This window comes from Squalius cephalus (assembly GCF_949319135.1).
Source record: "Squalius cephalus genome assembly, chromosome: 12".
Taxonomy (NCBI): Eukaryota; Metazoa; Chordata; class Actinopteri; order Cypriniformes; family Leuciscidae; genus Squalius; species Squalius cephalus.
In genome coordinates this window covers 17,645,745-17,664,521 of record NC_137133.1, presented here as the reverse complement: position 1 = coordinate 17,664,521, position 18,777 = coordinate 17,645,745, and the positions used below count along the sequence as shown (strand labels likewise).

General features: G+C 36.6%; 1 protein-coding gene across 2 annotated transcripts in view; it reads right to left on the bottom strand.

The window, feature by feature from the left end:
• Window positions 1–255: 255 nt before the first annotated feature.
• The window catches only part of LOC307168974 (disks large-associated protein 2-like), a 93,030-nt gene continuing 74,508 nt past the window's right edge, over window positions 256–18,777 (bottom strand). The window contains exons 2-8 of one of the 2 annotated variants that reach the window (XM_079889295.1): window positions 18,265–18,324; window positions 9,013–9,347; window positions 5,258–5,343; window positions 4,638–5,041; window positions 3,795–3,886; window positions 1,951–2,103; window positions 256–924 (exon numbers count right to left, since the gene is read on the bottom strand). In XM_079889295.1, the coding sequence (XP_079745421.1) occupies window positions 709–924; window positions 1,951–2,103; window positions 3,795–3,886; window positions 4,638–5,041; window positions 5,258–5,343; window positions 9,013–9,347; window positions 18,265–18,324 (1,346 nt within the window). In that variant the 3' untranslated portion in view covers window positions 256–708. The remainder of the gene's footprint in view (window positions 925–1,950; window positions 2,104–3,794; window positions 3,887–4,637; window positions 5,042–5,257; window positions 5,344–9,012; window positions 9,348–18,264; window positions 18,325–18,777) is intronic. The other variant, XM_079889294.1, reaches the window with a different exon arrangement.

Genomic DNA, 18,777 nt, shown 5'->3' with positions numbered 1-18,777 from the left:
TTATTACAGTAGTCAACATTTGAAGTGGATCAAAAAAGTTAATCAAAGTTGTCCTAAGACAAGAACGGGTATTGTTCAAAACTTTGATGAAAGGTTTTGATCCACTTCAAACGTTTGCTGAATGCAACATTTTCTGGGAAACTCAAAAGTTTTAAGTGAACACAAAAGTTTTGTGAGAGAACGCAAAATTTCTCAGTGGGACACAACAAAACATGAAAGTGTTTAAATATAATTTTTCCTCCTATAATTTTTTTTCCATAACCATGTCTATTTAGGGGCTTCATTGTATTCACTATGTAGTGAACAGTGAGTAAGTGAACATGTCAGTGGTTTTGGAGTATGTGCATGAATGCGAATATATAAGAATTGTCAAATTGTGTCCTAAACATTGGATGTGGAAACCAAAATGGATTTGTGCACAGTGTGAACAAAGCCTTAGTTTTGTCCTCTGAACATACTACAATGAAATCCAAACTGGGTTGCAGTAGCTGCGGGTTTTGGAGGGCATAGACTGCCATGACCTTTTTGCATTGAGCTCTGTTTGAGGCATATATAAACTCACCACTGTTCTCAGCTCAGAGTAGATGATGAGCAGAGGAAGAATACGTGTAACAAATGTGACAATGTGTAAGGGTGGAGGAGTGACATGGAGCAGAATGATGTACCCTGTTGGTGAAGCGCATTGGTGAGGCATAGCATATGTGTGTTTCATAAACGGGTTTGGGCTTCAGGGATGTAAATCTCTATGCTGTCGGCCCGCTCTGTAGCTGAGTTCTGACGGAAAGATGCAGCCCGTTTAGCAGCCAATAGCCTGCGGCGGGCCTCTTGCCTCTGTCGGTCCTGCAGATCCAAGGAGCGCTCGCGCATAACAGCTCCGCGACCTTTAGGAGGCCTCTTTGTAACAGGAGGTGGCCATTTTCTTTCCTGTGGAAAAGAAGTAGGGTACATTAACATTTTATTTTACTATTTACTTGGTTTCTTAGAATTAGTATATATATATACTATGTACACACACACACACACACACACACACACACACACACACACACACACACACACACACACACACACACACACACACACACACACACACACACACACAGCCATTCAAAAGTTTGGGATCAGTAAGATTTTTAATGTTTTTAAAAGAAGTCTCTTCTGCTCACTAAGGCTGCATTTATTTGATTAAAAATACAAAAAGAAACAGTAATATTGTTAAATACTATGACAGTTGTGACAGTTTTATATTTGAATATATTTTAAAATGCAATTTATTCCTGTGATCAAAGCTGAATTTTCAGCATCATTACTTCAGTCTTCAGTGTCACATGATCCTTCAGAAATCATTCTAATAGGATGATTTGATGCTCAAGAAACATTTCTCATTATTATCAATGTTGAAAACAGTTATGTACAATTTTGTTTTCAATATTCTTTGATGAATAGAAAAAGCAAAAGCTTCGGAAGGATCACGTGACACTGAAGACTGGAGTAATGATGCTGATAATTCAGCTCTGATCACAGGAATACATTACATGTAAAAAAACTATCTATCTATCTATCTATCTATACACACACACAAATATATATATATATATATATATATATATATATATATATATATATGTGTGTGTGTGTGTGTGTGTGTGTGTGTGTGTGTGTGTGTGTGTGTGTGTGTGTGTATGTGTGTATACATATATGCCAAACTGCATTCTGGCACTCTCACACACTTCCTTTCACATACATATATTTTTGCTCTTTTGCTCTCATGTTCCCATACTTTCTAACGCACACATTCTAACATTTTACTCTTATATTCATATATTTTTTATCACACATTCACAGCCTACATTTTGTGTACTCATATATATTTATATGTATGTGAAAGGAGAATGTAAGTGTGTGAGAGTGCCAGAATGAATCATGGCTTGTACAGCCCCTATAATATACCTTCTTCTCCGGACTCTCCACTATCCTCCACTCGTTGCTCTTGATTTGCTGCAGCTCATCAAACTTGGCAGTGACATCATCGATGGAGAGCTGCAGGAGATCCCAAAACCCAGCCAGGTCCTGAGCCGTGGGGCGGGGCATAGCGCTGGGGTCCTGCACAAAACCAGAAACAGACCAATTATATTTCAAACACTGACACTCCTCACAAACACAAACAACAGTAATAAGTTACACTTCAGCTCAAACCCCATACACAATCTCAATTATATTTTTTAAATTATAATAAATGAAATAAAAACAGGGATCATAACAATGCATTTTGTTTTTTATTTAGCTTTGCCCTGATAAAACTATTGTACATATCGGAATATTTGCTATAAGTGTAAGTTCTTAATATATGGTTCTTAATCTCATATGTTGCCCATTGAGTGTAAATTATTGATTTGAATCTTTTTAGGTTTGTCCTGAGTACTGTGAGCAGTGAATCTGCCCGCTTGACAAAAATCCTCAGGGTACAGTAAGTTCTTTTGTGTCTCAGAATGCTCTGCACGTTTGAGCTCTTCCTCACAGTGGCGCAGTGATATCGAGATCCAGTCAGGACAATTGAGGGACTCATCCACTATCAATTATTCTGAAAAGGCTATGAGCAGGAGGCGGTACTGATAATGTAAACTTCTGAACAGCATAATTTGGTTAATTTCAGTTATATTTTGCCTGGTGTTATGGAGCTTCTTCGGGGTCTTACAAAATAATAATAGTAAAAACTTATGAGAAAGGGGTGTAAACTTATGACCCCTCGAGCAATCAAACTAAATAAGGATCCTGATCCCTATCTACGCATCACTGCACCAAGTGCCATGAATGAATAAATTACCATGAATAATCACTAGAGGTCGCTGTAGTCTAGCAGCTCTCATCCAAACTGAATATTTGACCATGTCAGGTACACTTTTGACATTAACATTAAAAAAGCACAAACAAATGAATGATGTATGTGTATTGTTAACTGACAGTGTTATGTATATACACAGAGTAAATATAATTATTTTCTGTTAAACCAATTATCGATTGAACCATTTCTCAGTTATGAATATAAATATTTGCTATATTTATTCTGGCTACATCCTCTCTTATCGTTTTATAATACTAAGCTAAACCGTTCAGTCTCTTGGACGCTCATAGAGAGGACAAGCTGGTCTCAGCCTGTCCATGTGAATGTATTACAACATCCATCATTTCACAATCTCCAGAGAGAAAGAGAGAGAGAGTGAGAGACAAAAACAATCACTGACCACTAAACAAACCCTTTAAAGTGTCATTCAACCCACCAACTACCAATTAACGTCAGGATCTTTTACTCTAACGCATCTTGAAAAGGGTTAAAGCTTCTTTCAGGCTAAAATTACATTTAGTGGAGTTGACACTGCAACTAATCATTGTGTAATTCTGTCAACTATCTTAGAAAACAATTTTAAACAGTATTTTGTATTGTTTATCAATACAAAATTAACACTGAATTCTGAAATAAATACTTTATGTGGGATTTTATTTTAGAGTTTTACAGTTAACAACAGTTGTACATAATACTATCTTGTACAATTTTGCTTCTCAAATTTTTAAGGATCTTTATTCATATTAACTTAATTTGAAATGCTAAAGCAGGAAAATTGTTGATGTATTTAATAAATGCAAGGTAAACACTCTCACCAATACTTTTTGATAAACTACCTATCAAAGAGGCATCCTGAATCTTTCATGACAGAACTGGTGCATGGCTGATGCATTTTATGATGCAAAGGGAGCATTAATGTATATCTCATGGGGATCTTAGAAATGCCACATACCAGATTTTGCTGACACAACCAGTAAAACTGCTGGAATTTCTGGGACATGAGGAGGTGAGCGCTGCCCACAGCACTCCGGATCTTTCCAAGAACTGCAATACATATTGAGAAAAATTGAGAAAAAAAAAAAGATCGGTTATACAATTTATATATGCACACATTTTGTCTGAATTGTCTATGATAAATATATAATTTAGATCTAAGAACTGTTTAGACCAAAATGTTACGAGGTGGTGATTTTGTATGAATTCGTATGATTTTTAGAAAAGAGTAAGGATGTAAGTAAGGCTCCACCCCTAAAAATAAACATCACAGGGGCATTAAGGCCTTTGCATACTTCATTTTTTCGCATTGCACAGTCGGGTTTGCACAGCTTTCGAAGTATACTCAACCGCGGATGGTTGCGGATCAACGATTTTTTCCTCCGAGGATAGAGGAAGAAAAGTAGAAGATCTGCCATTGCATGCAAAGTTTAGAACAAGAATCAAAACAAAAATGATGAAGAAGGATATGGTGCTTTGGTGACAGTTCTTGGAAGAAGGAAGCGCCAGAGATGGTCTTATTAGTGGGAGATACGAGGGTCCGTGGCTCTACCATTGGTAATAACGTAACTGCTAAATTGGATCACGTGTGCCTTGATAACCAATCACATTACAAGGAACACGGATGGCGGAGGTAAACTTTGGGTTTAAGCAGATCTAATGAAAATTAACAAATGAGATAGCACAAACTCATACGAATATGGAGCCACCAATTCACCAAAATGTAAAATAGTTATGAACTGCCTTGAGATTGTGTGGTTTTAGACTTATTATTTGTTTCTTGGATGTCCTGCACACTCACTCTCCTCCGACAGGTCGTGCTCCTCCGCCTCGCGCTCCATATCTTTGCACCATCCCTCCAAACGTTTGGTCTCGCTGTGCAGAAGCTGCATGAACCAGCTGCCATCGTGGCGGAGCGGCGACACGCGTCCGGATTCGGCTGTTTCATGAGCGGGTTCCACCAGCCAGGGTTCGGGCTGTGGGCTAGGCGGCCCGCTGGAGGGCCGATAGTCCTCACGGTAGCTGAAGAGGCCCTGTGTGCGTACGGTCCGAACCACGTTGTATTGTGTGGGCGTACTGGGCTCAGAATGCCGCTGAAATCCTCCAAACTGCAGACTCTTGTCTTCGGTCGATGGAAACCCCTCAAGCTCCAAATCAGCCTGAACTGCCGTCGTCACACTGTTGGACCGTTTAAAGCGCCCAAGTCTGAAAGTGCACATAAGAAGGACAATATTGACAGCAGTTTGTGTAGGCTATTTACACCCAGAATAGTGCAATCTATATTTATTTACCTATTCATTATCTCGCTTTATTTATTTTCTGAGCTACTGGCTCAGGGATCCCTAAAAGGGATCATCAATTTAGAACAACCTTTAATTCTGCGGATCAAATGTCCTGTTTATGACTGATCAGTAGACTTACCTCCTCTCATCCTCTACCTGGATACCCACGGACTGATACTGCGGGAGACCTTTACTATCTGTCTCAGAATCTGTGGCCGCTTCCACCTGAAGAATGAATAAGCAAAGGAAGAGATAAAAAAGGAGCACGTATGAGAATATATATATATATATATATATATATATTTACAAATGCTACTGAGTATCTGAGGTGAACCAGACAAGAACAGAATATAGCTGCAAGCTGCAATTATGGGGCAAAGAACATCACTAAGATAATGTACACTGCATTAAGCATGATCCAATGAAATAAAGCACCATGTTTTTTATGCCAATTATTGCAAAGATTGCAGATTTAACAATAATAATTTATGACAAGTAATCCCCGCCCCCTCCACGTGTTCTCATGTTGTGTTTTATATTCTCAAGTTGTGTTGCCAAAGCATTGTCAAGATACAGTTTCACTTCCAATTTTGGATTTAAAGTCCCCATCATCAATCATCCATTTTATTTTACCAACAATTATCTGGAGATTTCCCAGGTAACATCAGGGAATGATTTACAATTACACATACTAGTTTTCATTTCAATAGAGTGGAATAGAATGCTAAAAATATATATATTTTTATTAGGGCTGTCAAACGATTAATCGCAATTAATCGCATCCAAAATAAAAGTTTGTTTTACATAATATATGTGTGTGTACGGTGTATAATTATTTTCTATAATCGTTTGACAGCCCTAATTTTTATAGGACTATCTGGAAGTTAGCATCAATCTGGATCCCTTGAATAAAAAGACAATATAGGATTTTTTCAATGGCTTTTGAATTATTGAAGAAAATAAGTTCTGTGACAAACATTATGATTCTTACACATTTTCTTCAACAAGATAATGTTCACAGCTTTTATGAATTTTGAAAACTAAATACAGTCACCAGAAGTCAAAAGCTAAACGTGGTTATAAACTCACCACACCACAGTCGCATTACTTCAACGTCACCATCACTGAGCTTCCAACAACTCTTTTAGTCTTTATTTAAAAAGCATTTCCCCTGAAAAATTTACACAATGAGGCTGTAAATGCAGAAAAATCCCACTGGTTTTGGGATAAAAGTGCAAAAATACTAACTGATTTCCAGGTTTTATGCTCATTCCTGCAGCACTCTATATCTAAGCCACTGGTAAAATACAGCACTTTACAATAAAATCCAAAATGGCTGACAAGAAACACGGCCAATGTTTGAAAATCTTGGAATATCATTCTCTGTACCATTCACAAGGTTCTGAGCTGTACTCCAAATAACAAATGAGTCTCTCACAAAATGTTTTGTTATATCAAAAATCTTTAAAAACTTTTGATAACAATGGTCTCAAGATTATTTGTAACACATTTGAAAAAGATCAAATGAAGGCTATAGGAGAAGTTTCAAAAATATATTTGGGTGGAAATTGAAACCACTTGTATGACTGATGGCATGAACCAAGGATTCACAAAAAAAAAAAAAAAAAAAATGATATACCTAATGGTTTTAAGATCAATCTGCTGCTCCAAACTTGCTGTCATATTGGCCTAAGTTGAGATGTTCCTCTTAAGTGTTGAACAATATGGTTCTAGGAACTGCCATAGATTCTCAGTCAGTCAGAACGATAAATACAAAATTAACAGATAATAGTTTCACACCTTCAGTGAGTAATAATGAAAGTGTCAAGGCAATACTTACAACATAATACAATACTGCTATATGCAATATCCTGTGGGTGGCATGAACACATTAGCACAGACCCAGATGAGACAACAACAGCTTAGAGGCACGCATTTGAGACTTCCCAGCTGTCATTTCACAAACAATTTGTTATCGCAAGCAATTTATACCACACTTACTGTAAGGACAGCACCTAAAGCACCATGATCAAGAGCCCAATGGAAACGGGGATTCAAGTAACCAGTCACAGTTCATTAATGTTCACAGTACTATCCTAGACTGCAACCAATCATTGGAGACATGGCTTATTGTTTAGTAAAAGTCTTTCATATACTCAATCACCTTCCTCTGATTGTATCCCTTTTGCTGGTTCTTAGTTCTGATGGTGACAGCTACTAGTTTCCTCAGCATCCAGAGTAATGAATCCCTGCAAATTGCACCATGAACATACAGAGATGTATTTTAAACAAGTTCAAAGTCTTTTGGAGGTTTATGACTTATTGATGCATTTTCTGTCTTGTGCTACAGCTAGTGGTGTAAACAGAAGTCTTCTCTAGTCTCATGGTTAAAATCATCTAAAGTCACTAAAACGCATCTATACATTTCTAATTAGTTCTCATCCCAAGGCTTATTACTGTTTGGAATATGATTGTAGTTTAATACTTTTATCTTCCTGTCAAATGTTTTGTTGAGAAATGGTTAGGTTTAGGGAAAGGGAGTTGTGTTAGACACTCAAAAATGTTTATATATAAAGGGATAGTTCACCCAAAAATTACTCCCTCTCATGTTGTTCAAAACCCATATGACTTTTGTTCATCTTCAAAACACAAATGGAGATTTTTTTTTTTTAATGAAACCAGAGAGATTTCTGTCCCTAAATTGAATGCAACCAAGTCCATATGAATGGAGCAGTTTAACCCAAATCTTCTGATGATTTAATTTAGACTTTTATTTACATATAAATATTGATCAACGCACATACTGTACATAGAGCACATCAAATATGGTAAATTAAAGCTTTTACTTGCACTTACTTGATGCATGAGAACAAACCTCATTGGTTCTCGCTTGACGTGTTCTATGTATGTGCAGTGATCAATGTTAATATGTGTATAAAAGCCTAAATTAAATCTGTTCATAAAGCGATTGTGTCTCTTCAGAAGACATCAAATAAACCGCTCGATTTATATGGATTGCTTTTATGATCTCTTTAAGTGTCAGTTTTAGTGGAATGGATTCTCAATGGAGGGACAGAAATCTCTTAGATCAGTGGTTCTCAACTCCAGTCCTCGGGACCCGCTGCTCTGCACATTTTGTATGTCTCCCTTATTTAACACACCTGAATCAGATCATCAGCTCGTTAAGAGAGACTCCATGAACTGAACTGAGTGTGTCAGATAAGAGAGACATACAAAATGTGCAGAGCAACGGGTCCCGAGGACTGGAGTTGAGAACCACTGTCTTAGATTGTTCTGAATATGAACAATATGAGTGACATGAGGGTGAGTAATTCATGACAGAATTTAAATTGTTGGCTGAACTAACCCTTTAAATATATAAATGTAAAAAAAAAAATACCTCAAAATACTGTATGACAATAGAAAGGGTTGGTGGTTCACTAGATCAAATTTAGAGCCTTGTTTAAGTGAGCAGTGGAAGTCTTTACGGATGGGTGGTTTGAGTTCTGGATTTAGCTAAATAAGTCATTCCAGCCTTCGTGGATTTGGTTGTTAATGATGCATAGCTTTATAGGTGTAATATTTTCTTCATCTCCACAGCTGCGTTCTGCGTTTGGCTGCTGGTCATGTGTAGGAATAAGCCCACAGAGAGAAGCATCATCATTAATCTTTGTTGTTCAGGGTCAATCTGCAGTCTCATCTTCTCTGCCACAGAATCTGGCGATATGAGGAGACTTTGTGTGCACTTTCTGGGTGGGTGAGTCACAGTCTGAATGCTGTCGGCTATTTTTGGATTGGAGGCGAGACACAAAGCCATTGGAACACAGATTTTATACTCTTTTTACAAAGAGCAGATTTTAATGACAATAACTTAAAACCTTGAGGGAGGTTTACCTGAATCCCGATGGAAGAGCGTGGAGTCTTGAGGTATTCCTCTGCTTTGGACACCAGGATGGCCTTATCACAGGTTTGAACAGAGCTGTAGCTCCCTGCAGACGTGAGGCGCTTGGAAGCCGTCTCCATTGCTAGGGTCACGGCTTTAGCGCTGTCCAGACTGTCGGTGGAGTTGTAGATAACCCGTCCGACGCGTGGCAGCCGACCCTCGTGGTACGCATCCTGCGTCGACTCTGTGCTGCTTTGGGCTGTTACAGAAATCACCGGCTTAGTGGTGGAACGAGGAGGAACAGGTGGAGGAGTTTTCTTGTAGCCAGGTGTATATGTCACTACTGCTATAAAGGAACAGATGAACGATACGTTAGGCTTGAGGGTGTGGTAGATGTTTAATTTAAACCATTTTAAAGCTTCTATAACTTTTGAATGACAGAGGCCATGGCACACCAACAGACATCAAAAAACTAGCGCCAACAAAAGCTGACTGTGTTTGGGCCAAAAAAATGTACTTAAAGGGATAGTTCATCCAAAAATGAAAATTAGCCCATGATTTACTCACCCTCAAGTCATCCTAGGTGTATATGACATTCTTCTTTCAGACGAATATAATCGATTTTATAAAAAGAGTTATATTAAAAAGCTTTATAATGGCAGTGAATTGCTGTTTCTGTTTTGAAGTCCATAAAAGTGCATCTATCCATCATAAAAGTGCTCCACACGGCTCTGGATGGTTAATAAAGGCCTTCTGAAGCGAAGCGATGAGTTTGTGTAAGAAAAATATCCATATTTATAAAGTAGAATAACTAGCTTCCGGCCAAACGAACATACGAATTCCACTTAAGTGTAAAGCCCAACTTATGCGAGTAATGCGACGTACTGCTGATATTTACGCTACGCCATGACGCACTACGCAACTTCCGACGTCATGCGTTGCGTAAGTTGTGCATTAGATGCAAGTAGACTGCTTATGGCCGGAAGCTAGAATTTTACTTTGTAACGTGTTAAATATGAATATTTTTCTTACACAAACGCATTGCTTCAGAATTCCTTTATTGACCCCCCGGAGCCGTGTGGAGTTCATTTATGATGGATGGATGCACTTTTATGGACTTCAAAACAGAAACAGCAATTCACTGCCATTATAAAGCTTGGAAGAGCCAGGACATTTTTTTATATATCGAATAATGTCATATACACCTAGGGTGACTTAACGGTGAGTAAATCATGGGCTGATTTTCAGTTTTGGGTGAACTATCCCTTTAAACACACTACAAAGACTCCAGCCAGCAGTCAACTGTGTACTGGTTTGCTACAACAGTATCCAATTGCAGAGCCGCAGCGCTATACTTCACAGCCGTTTCAGGATAGCAAAGCCAGGCTAGCGGTCTCAAACTGGAAGTTAGGGTTGAGGTTATAGCCTCATAAAGGTTAGGGTTAGTGGTGGGGTGGGATTAGGCATTTGCTTCCGGTCTGAGACTGCTGGCCTGGCACTGCTGGCACCGCTGTCCTGAAACTGCTGTCACATATGGCGCTGCGGATCAGCAGTTGGACATTTGCTAAGCTGAACAGCCAATGAGAGTGATCTGTCTTACCGACTGCCCGACGTCGATTCAACATGCTCAAACTGCCAAAAAGCCGCCGACATGCATATGTCTAACTAATGGGAACGGTGCGGAACACAACCGCGAAACCTGAGCTGACAGATGCTCAGTGACGGCACGATGTTGGCTGGTGGTCAGCTTGGTGTGTCATGGTGCTCTTCGCTCATTATTTTTTTGTTTTGTTTACTTAATCGGAATGGTACGAAACTTGGTAAAAGTTTTGGCACTTAAACACACAAAAAAGTCATGGAGATGATTTGAAAAGGTTAAATGGTCCTGAAAAGAATAGTCAAAAATGACCGCATTGGAAATGAATGGGAGATGAATATCATCTAGAGAAATCTTTTGGTACTGCCCCAAACAAAATCTTACTGAAAGCTAATTTTTTGAGATATTAAGCTCAAATTTGGAACACAACTTGTTTAGATTTATGGCTTTGATTTGATATGGCTTGCAGTTTTAGAGTAAAACATGTTTTTGAAAATATAGATTTCATATAAAAATTGAAAATAGTATTTTTGTCCATTTTTCACAATAAAAAAGTTACATAAAAAAACTTTTTTTTTAAGTTCACTTTTTAAAACTTTTTTCACTTCAGCAATAATTGGCCATGTGTCGACTTTAAAAAGAGATTAAGTCTGTGCTTTAAAGCATTCAAGATTTACAACAGTTTAAGTTGGAAATAAAGGTTTCAGGTCTATGCTCAAAATGTTAATAAATATATTATAAATACAGCGTAAATAAAATCAAATACAACCCATACAAATACAAAATATTAAATAAAAAACGACTGTTGTCATTTTTGACCGCCATGCAAAGAGCACCAGAAGGTTAAAACTACAAGTTACTTATAGAGGAAAATTGTTTTGGTAATTACATGAGTTGAGCTTTGGCTCAGCTATTATGCAAGGATGAATCTGACAGCTTGAGGTGCACCCATGGATACAGATGATAATGGTATAAAAAGTGATAAATTGACTTAAACTTAAAAAAGGTGAGGAAACCTGTTGCCTTAAAATTAAGTAAATAAACTTCATGCGTATTGAAAAAATTAAGTTATGTGAACTTTTTTTTCCCCTTAATTTTAAGGCAACAGGTTTCTTCACTTTTTAAAAAGTTAAATCAACATCACTTTTTTCAGAGTGAGAATGTCACTTACGACATCAAAACTATCTTAATAACGGAAGATGGAAATCTGAAAAATATGTCTTATGAGTAGGTGAGTAGCTTATATGTCATTGTTATTTTGACTTAAACTCAATTGTTTTAAAATAACGTTAAAAAAGTTTGGCAACATTGACATTAGGCATATCAATTCATATTCATATCAGATAATGGTGTAAACTAGAACTTGGTAAGACTATTTATAGGCAAATACAACAAAGATTGAACTGGTTTAGGCATTGTTAGCAACATAAACATTGTTTTGTGGACCTAGTCAATGTACAGCAATTGTGATACTAACTATGTTTATACGTGTTTTATTACTGGTACTGTCGCTTTCCCTTTTTGCTTGCATACTCTTTTAGTTTATATGGCTTCAAACGACTTGCACTGCAGAGCTTTAATAACTTCAGCATGAGGACATCACAAGCTGGATAGCTTTTGAAAATGGAATAATGTATATAATGAGCAAATTGGACACTCCAGTGCTAGAAGTGAGTTGGTACTCTCTTGTGTTCACAGGATTTGTATTGTATTGTATTTGTACCAGCAGCTCTCATAAACTGCAGATATTCTCTTTTGCTCCTAGACAAAGACTGTTTGTCTTGCAAACCAATGTTTTGTCTGTTTACGTTGAATTGGGTACATACTGTAGTTTAATCTGGTGGAGAATAGTTAATTCTGATATGATTTTAATTAAGAGATGTTTAGAGTTGGGCAATACACTGTGAATTAAAAGTATTTGTTTGACAAATGTATCTCAAAAATCTTGAATATGTTTAAAATATAAATAAGGGGCACGTATTTAAATTAGAGATGTCAATAAACTGAGCTATAATTAATGTGTTTTTTTCTTTTTCTTTTGCAGTTACAGTTACATGATTACTGTAAATGTAAGAACATAAAGAAAAGAATGTGAAAAAAAACCCATGAGAACATAAAGAAATAAACCAATACACACAGATGATAAATGGCAAGTTTCAGCAAACTGTATTTATGTTATAAATATTTTATAAATATATACACTTCCATTTAAAAGTCTGTATTTGTAATATACTTTAATTCAGCAGGATGCATTCAAATGATAAAAAGTGAAAGACTTAGTGAAAGATTTCTAATGCTGATAAATTCTGTTCTCAACCAATTGAATGATTTTATGGGATGTTTAAAGTTGGCCAATACAGTGTGCATTAAAAGCATATTATAAAACGTATTTCTCTAATACTGACAGCCCTATTTTTTGTTTAGCCAATCAGAAGACTTTTAAATGCTTTCTGCCTGTCAGTCATTTTATGCATTGGTTGAAAGCAGGAATCAGAGTGTGTGGATCATTCAAGTGTCACTGTCCCGCTAGCGGGACGTTTAAGTTTACTTCACTATATTACAATTAAATCCTAATCTAATCATGACAAACTATATACTGTATCGTTGGAAAGGTCTAAGACTCCTAAATAGATATTTTAGGACTGTTTTTTGTTACAAATTATGTAGGGACAGAAATAGATGAATTTATGACAAGAGTGCACCTCAAAAAATCTACATAATAACAGGAGTTCTGACCTTTGTCACAAAAAGTCGATGCACACAGTTTGAATAATTGAAACGTTGGTTTTCATGCTAAAATTTCATAAGAAAACATATAATCTAGTATTTGTCAATAACAAATTATAAAATAATATTATCTTCTAAAAAGTATAATATATATATATTATCCTCTAAAATATAATATTATCTTTTTTTATCGCCTTTTTTTATTACATTACATGTTTTAGTAGTTATCATAAATTAGGTATCATTTGAAAGGTTACGATCTCAGAATTCATCCTGTGAAAACTGTTTTGAAATTGGACATTGTGTTACCATAGAAACGGTACTCTAAATTATTTTATCAGGCTCCTCCCCTTTTGGGCATCATTATGTTTCATAATTTATGATCAAAATATTTTCTAATCTTGACAAAACACATATTGTCAGAAATGTCTGAGTCTCAAGGTTCCATATTTTGTGACAGAAGTGATATTTGGACAGAAATTTATTAATTTGTTATGGCAGAATGCATACAGTTAAATTCAATGGAGTTCAATGGCACCCGGTGGCTATTTTTGGTATTATGCCTAAACAAAATTTTTGTGATATCAACTTTAAATTTGGAACACAACTTGGTTAGATATATGGCTTTGATTTTATATTAATTTTATAGTAAAAAATAATTTGTAAAATATATATTTTATATAAAAGAAAAATATTAAATAAATTATATTTGATTTAATGTAAATTTAAACTTCCATAACTTTTTCAAACTTTTTCATTCATGCTTTCACTTCAGCAATAATCTGCTATTTTTTTCCCTTTAAAACAAGACCAAACTTAGGTCTATACTCCAAAGCATTCTTGAATTACAACCATTTAAGCTTGAATAGTGCATTTTAATGTCCATTCTCAAAAAGGGGGGTGACAGTTAAGGGGTTAATGCCATATGCAACTACATTATAGCAGTTGTCAGTTTATTCTCAGTACTTTGTCACTATTTTGCAAGTCTAAAATCAAGAATAAAGTCACCCTGACCTCAAACAGGATAAAACACTTTTTAAAAAGCATATTTTTAAGAGAGGAATTGTAGACCTACAGTGTGACTCTTCAGCACCTTCAGCTTGGATTTTGACAAAATGTCAAAATGCCTTACTGTGCTTAAATGTAGCAAGTACAAAACAATCTACACATGACGTGCCAATCAAAAGCATAGCCTGCAAATAGCACACTATTATAAAACTGCTCAATGAGTCACAGACTGAAGGGAAAAATGTGGGAGAGAGACGTGTGATTCATACAGAGGAGTAAAACGCTTCCAAATATAGAATGTAGGGTTGTATAAGAGAGGAACACAATAATCCATTCATGACCTGTTGTATTGATGCTCCGTGTCATAATTCATTCTGTCATCAGCATGTCGAACTCTTCATCAGCTGTGATTAAATATAAAAACTCCCAGAGCAACAGAATATGACTCATCTCTGCAACCAACTCTCTGAAAGTGTGTAAGATTTAAAACTGAACTGTGCCATTCTTTGATTGTTAAAATATTGTCTCCTATCCCAGCTATATGCAGAGACAACCATACTGACACACAAAGACCAAATATAGTATATACAGCAGATTTTTTTACTTTTTTTGTTTTGTGACAGTGTCCCAGATAGTACACACTTCAAATTACCAGTGTTGAAATAATAATATATGATATATTTTCTAAATAGTCCAATTTTTAAGGGATGTTTAGAGTTGGGCAATACACTGTGCATTAAAAGTATTAGTTTGGCAAACGTACTGTACACTATATTGCCAAAAGTTTTGGGACATCTGCCTTTACATGCACATGAACTTTAATGACATCCCATTCTTAATCCGTAGGGTTCAATATGGAGTTGGCCCACCCTTTGCAGCTATAACAGCTTCAACTCTTCTAGGAAGGCTTTCCACAAGGTTTAGGAGTGTGTTTATGGGAATTTTTGAGCATTCTTAGAAGAATGGAGATGTTGGACGAGAAGGCCTGGCTCGCAGTCTCTGCTCTAATTCATCCCAAAGGTGTTCTATCGGGTCAGGTCAGGACTCTGTGCAGTCAAGTTCCTCCACACCAAACTCGCTCATCCATGTCTTTATGGACCTTGCTTTGAGCACTGGTGTGCATGTTGGAACAGGAAGGGATCATCAGATAGAAAGCGTGATTCGTCATTCCAGACTGCTCTAGAGTCCAGTGGCGACGTGCTTTACACTACTGGCTGAGTTGTTGTTGTTCACAATTGCTTCCACGTTACAATACCACTAACAGTTGACTGTGGAATATTTAGTAGTGAGGATATTTCATGAATGGACTTATTGCACAGGTGGCAACCTATCACGGTACCACGCTTGAATTCACTGAGCTCACAGAGCGACCCATTCTTTCACAAATGTTTGTAGAAGCAGTCTGCATGCCTAGGTGCTTGATTTTATACAATTGTGGCCATGGAAGTGATTGGAACACATGAATTCAATGATTTGGAGGGGTGTCCCAATAGCTTTGGCAATTGTAGTGTATATGTGGGAAAATGTATATCATTCCAAGAGAAACCTGTGATGTTATTCTTGAAGCAGTTTGTGACTCGAATTTATGCGTTTCAATGGCAACGCTATCAAAACCGAAATGAATCTGCAGCAGTCAGGTTGTTCTTTAAGTTGTTTATGTTCATTATTATTGAAATGTTATGTGCTTTGAGACATGAAGTAGTTTAATGCCGCCTCTCGTGATGCTTTTGTTTGCTCCCTGCTGTACGCGTTCATGTGTTTTGAATTTGAAGGATGCGTGGCTTTGGAGATGCTCTGAGGGGAGGGTGGGATCTTGTGCTTTCAAAGCTTGCTCGCCATTGCTAGCCTCTCCGAAAATCGCCTACCCTACCTTTAGCGTGCGGTCGCACTATTTAGCAAAATTTTGTCAATAGTGTAGCAATATACTGTAAGCACAGCTCACTCAGAAGTCACTTTCAGACCAAGCAGATGTCTGTTGGTCAAGGCGACGAATTCACACGGCCAACTTGAATCCTCATGCAAAACATTCCTGGTTGTGTGGATTCCTATTGAAATGACTGGATTTCACCCTTGAAATTTTGCTGAACAATGGTGTGATTAAAGTCCCCACTTTACTGACTGGCTGTAAACATATGAATTTGCATCTATAACCAGCAAATACTGCGGGCAAAAGCAGAGTAGGTAAGATTTTTGGAGTTTTTGGTTTTATAAAGGTTGTAAAGGCCCTTTTCCCCATCTCTCTGATAAATCAATGTCTTGTTAGCTTGTAAAAGCAGTTTCATTGGCCCAGTTTTCTCTCAGAATACCCAGTGAGAGGCTGGTGACTGATCTGGTGTCTTGGCAACAGTTATCTTGGGAGTATCAAATGCCACACAGGTGCTAAACACAAAAACAAACATAATATGCATGATCAAAACCATGAACCATGAGAACAGAATGTTTTTTTTTTTTTTTTTTTTTTTTTAAATAAAATATACTCTTAGTACATTTATTAAATACAACATACAACATATCTAAAATATACTATTTGTTCTATTTATTCATTGATTTATGCCTTTTTTTTCAGTGAAGAAACATGAGTGAAGAGTGAAGGAGAAAATCCTGAATCAAACCTCAATCCCTACAAACATAACATATGCTCAATAAAATAACAGCTCAATAAAATATACATTCTAATGGAAAGTCATTTTTGCTTTAGCTGAGTCATGTAAATTGATAATTAATTTACATTAGCTCAGGTGCATGTGTATTCTCCATTACACACAGAAGATACCCTTCTGTTGCTGAATGCCTCAGGCTGTGTTGGGCTGATATTTCAGCCAGCTATGGCATGAACTAATTACACTCTAATTTCTAATTAACGTATGTGAAGCTATAGCAGTGTTAATGTGTTAGTTTCAAGTTTTGCCTAAACTTGTAAATAGCACATAAGGTTGTGAACTGAAATCTTGAACCATTTATCAGTGCATGTGTTAAGTTGCGTGTTCTGCATTTTAACGCCAGCTTGAATGGGTTATAAAACTTTCAGCGTGACTGTTTAATCAACAACAGATGTTCAGTCTCCACTAATATCAGCTATTCAGTACATGTGGTGCATAATAAGAGACAGTAAAACAGCAGCCCAGTGATTCAACAGCATATATTCTGATAATGTATTTACAGAGCCTTAGCAGCATTGCAGTAACAAAACTTCAAGATAAAGCAAGCTGAGTTTTAGGTGTCATTGGTGTTGTTTTGTTTTGTTTTGCTTTACTTTGTTGTTTTGTTTTGCTTTGCTTTGCTGTTGCTTTGCTTTGCTTTGTTTTGCTTTGTTTTGTTTTGCTTTGCTTTGATTTGCAATGCTTTTTTGCATTGCTTTGCTTTGTTGCTTTGCTTTATTTTGCTTTGGTTTGTTGTTTTGCATTGCTTTGCTTTGTTGTTTTGTTTTGCTTTGCTTTGTTTTGCTGTTGCTTTGCTTTGTTGCTTTGCTGTTGCTTTACTTTGCTTTGCTTTGTTGTTTTGTTTTGCTTTACTTTGTTGTTTTGTTTTGCGTTGTTTTGCTTTGCTTTGTTGATTTGCTTTGTTTTGTTTTGTTTTGCTTTGATTTGCAATGCTTTTTTGCATTGCTTTGCTTTGTTGCTTTGCTTTGGTTTGTTGTTTTGCATTGCTTTGCTTTGTTGTTTTGTTTTGCTTTGCTTTGTTTTGCTGTTGCTTTGCTTTGTTGCTTTGCTGTTGCTTTACTTTGCTTTGTTGTTTTGTTTTGTTTTGTTTTGTTTGATCAGCATTTTCACTGAATGGAAAATATTAGCTTTGACATTTTATTTTGTGTTCCACGAGATAATGTCATATGAGTTTGATGTGACATTAAAATTTGAGAGGGTTTGAATGGACATGACGCTCCTGAACTTGAACACACTATGTGGTATGACTTAAATGGAATGTGTGGCTTTACCTGGAGTGGGGGCTTCTGTTCGATCCACACTACAGGCAGTCGGGAGACGAAACTGGATCCCTGAAAAGAACAAAAGTCATTAGCAGTGCTCGAATAAATCAAATTATGTTTAGGTGCAGTCACTGCACCCTGTCTCCCAACATTTCACATTCATCAATAAGACATTTTAAACAGTGAAGAATAATATTCAATCTGACACCAGTTGTTTGGGTCTCCAGATTTCTCTCAGTAGCATATTTTCTTAAGTATTTTCTTATTCATTTTAAAGTAAATGTTAAAAAAAGCATAATTAAGCTATAATCAGTGGTGTCAGATTGTTGAAAATAAACAAAGATACAAACATTTAAAAAGTCACATGTACTTAAAATGACAAACGGGCCAGAACATTTAGTTATGAATGAAGAATTGGTAGTTTATAGAATATTTGGCCAAAAAAGTTTTCCTCACATTTTTAAGCAATTCTCAATGGTTTTCTCACCAGAATCTGTCATGTAGCTATTGATTCAAATATTA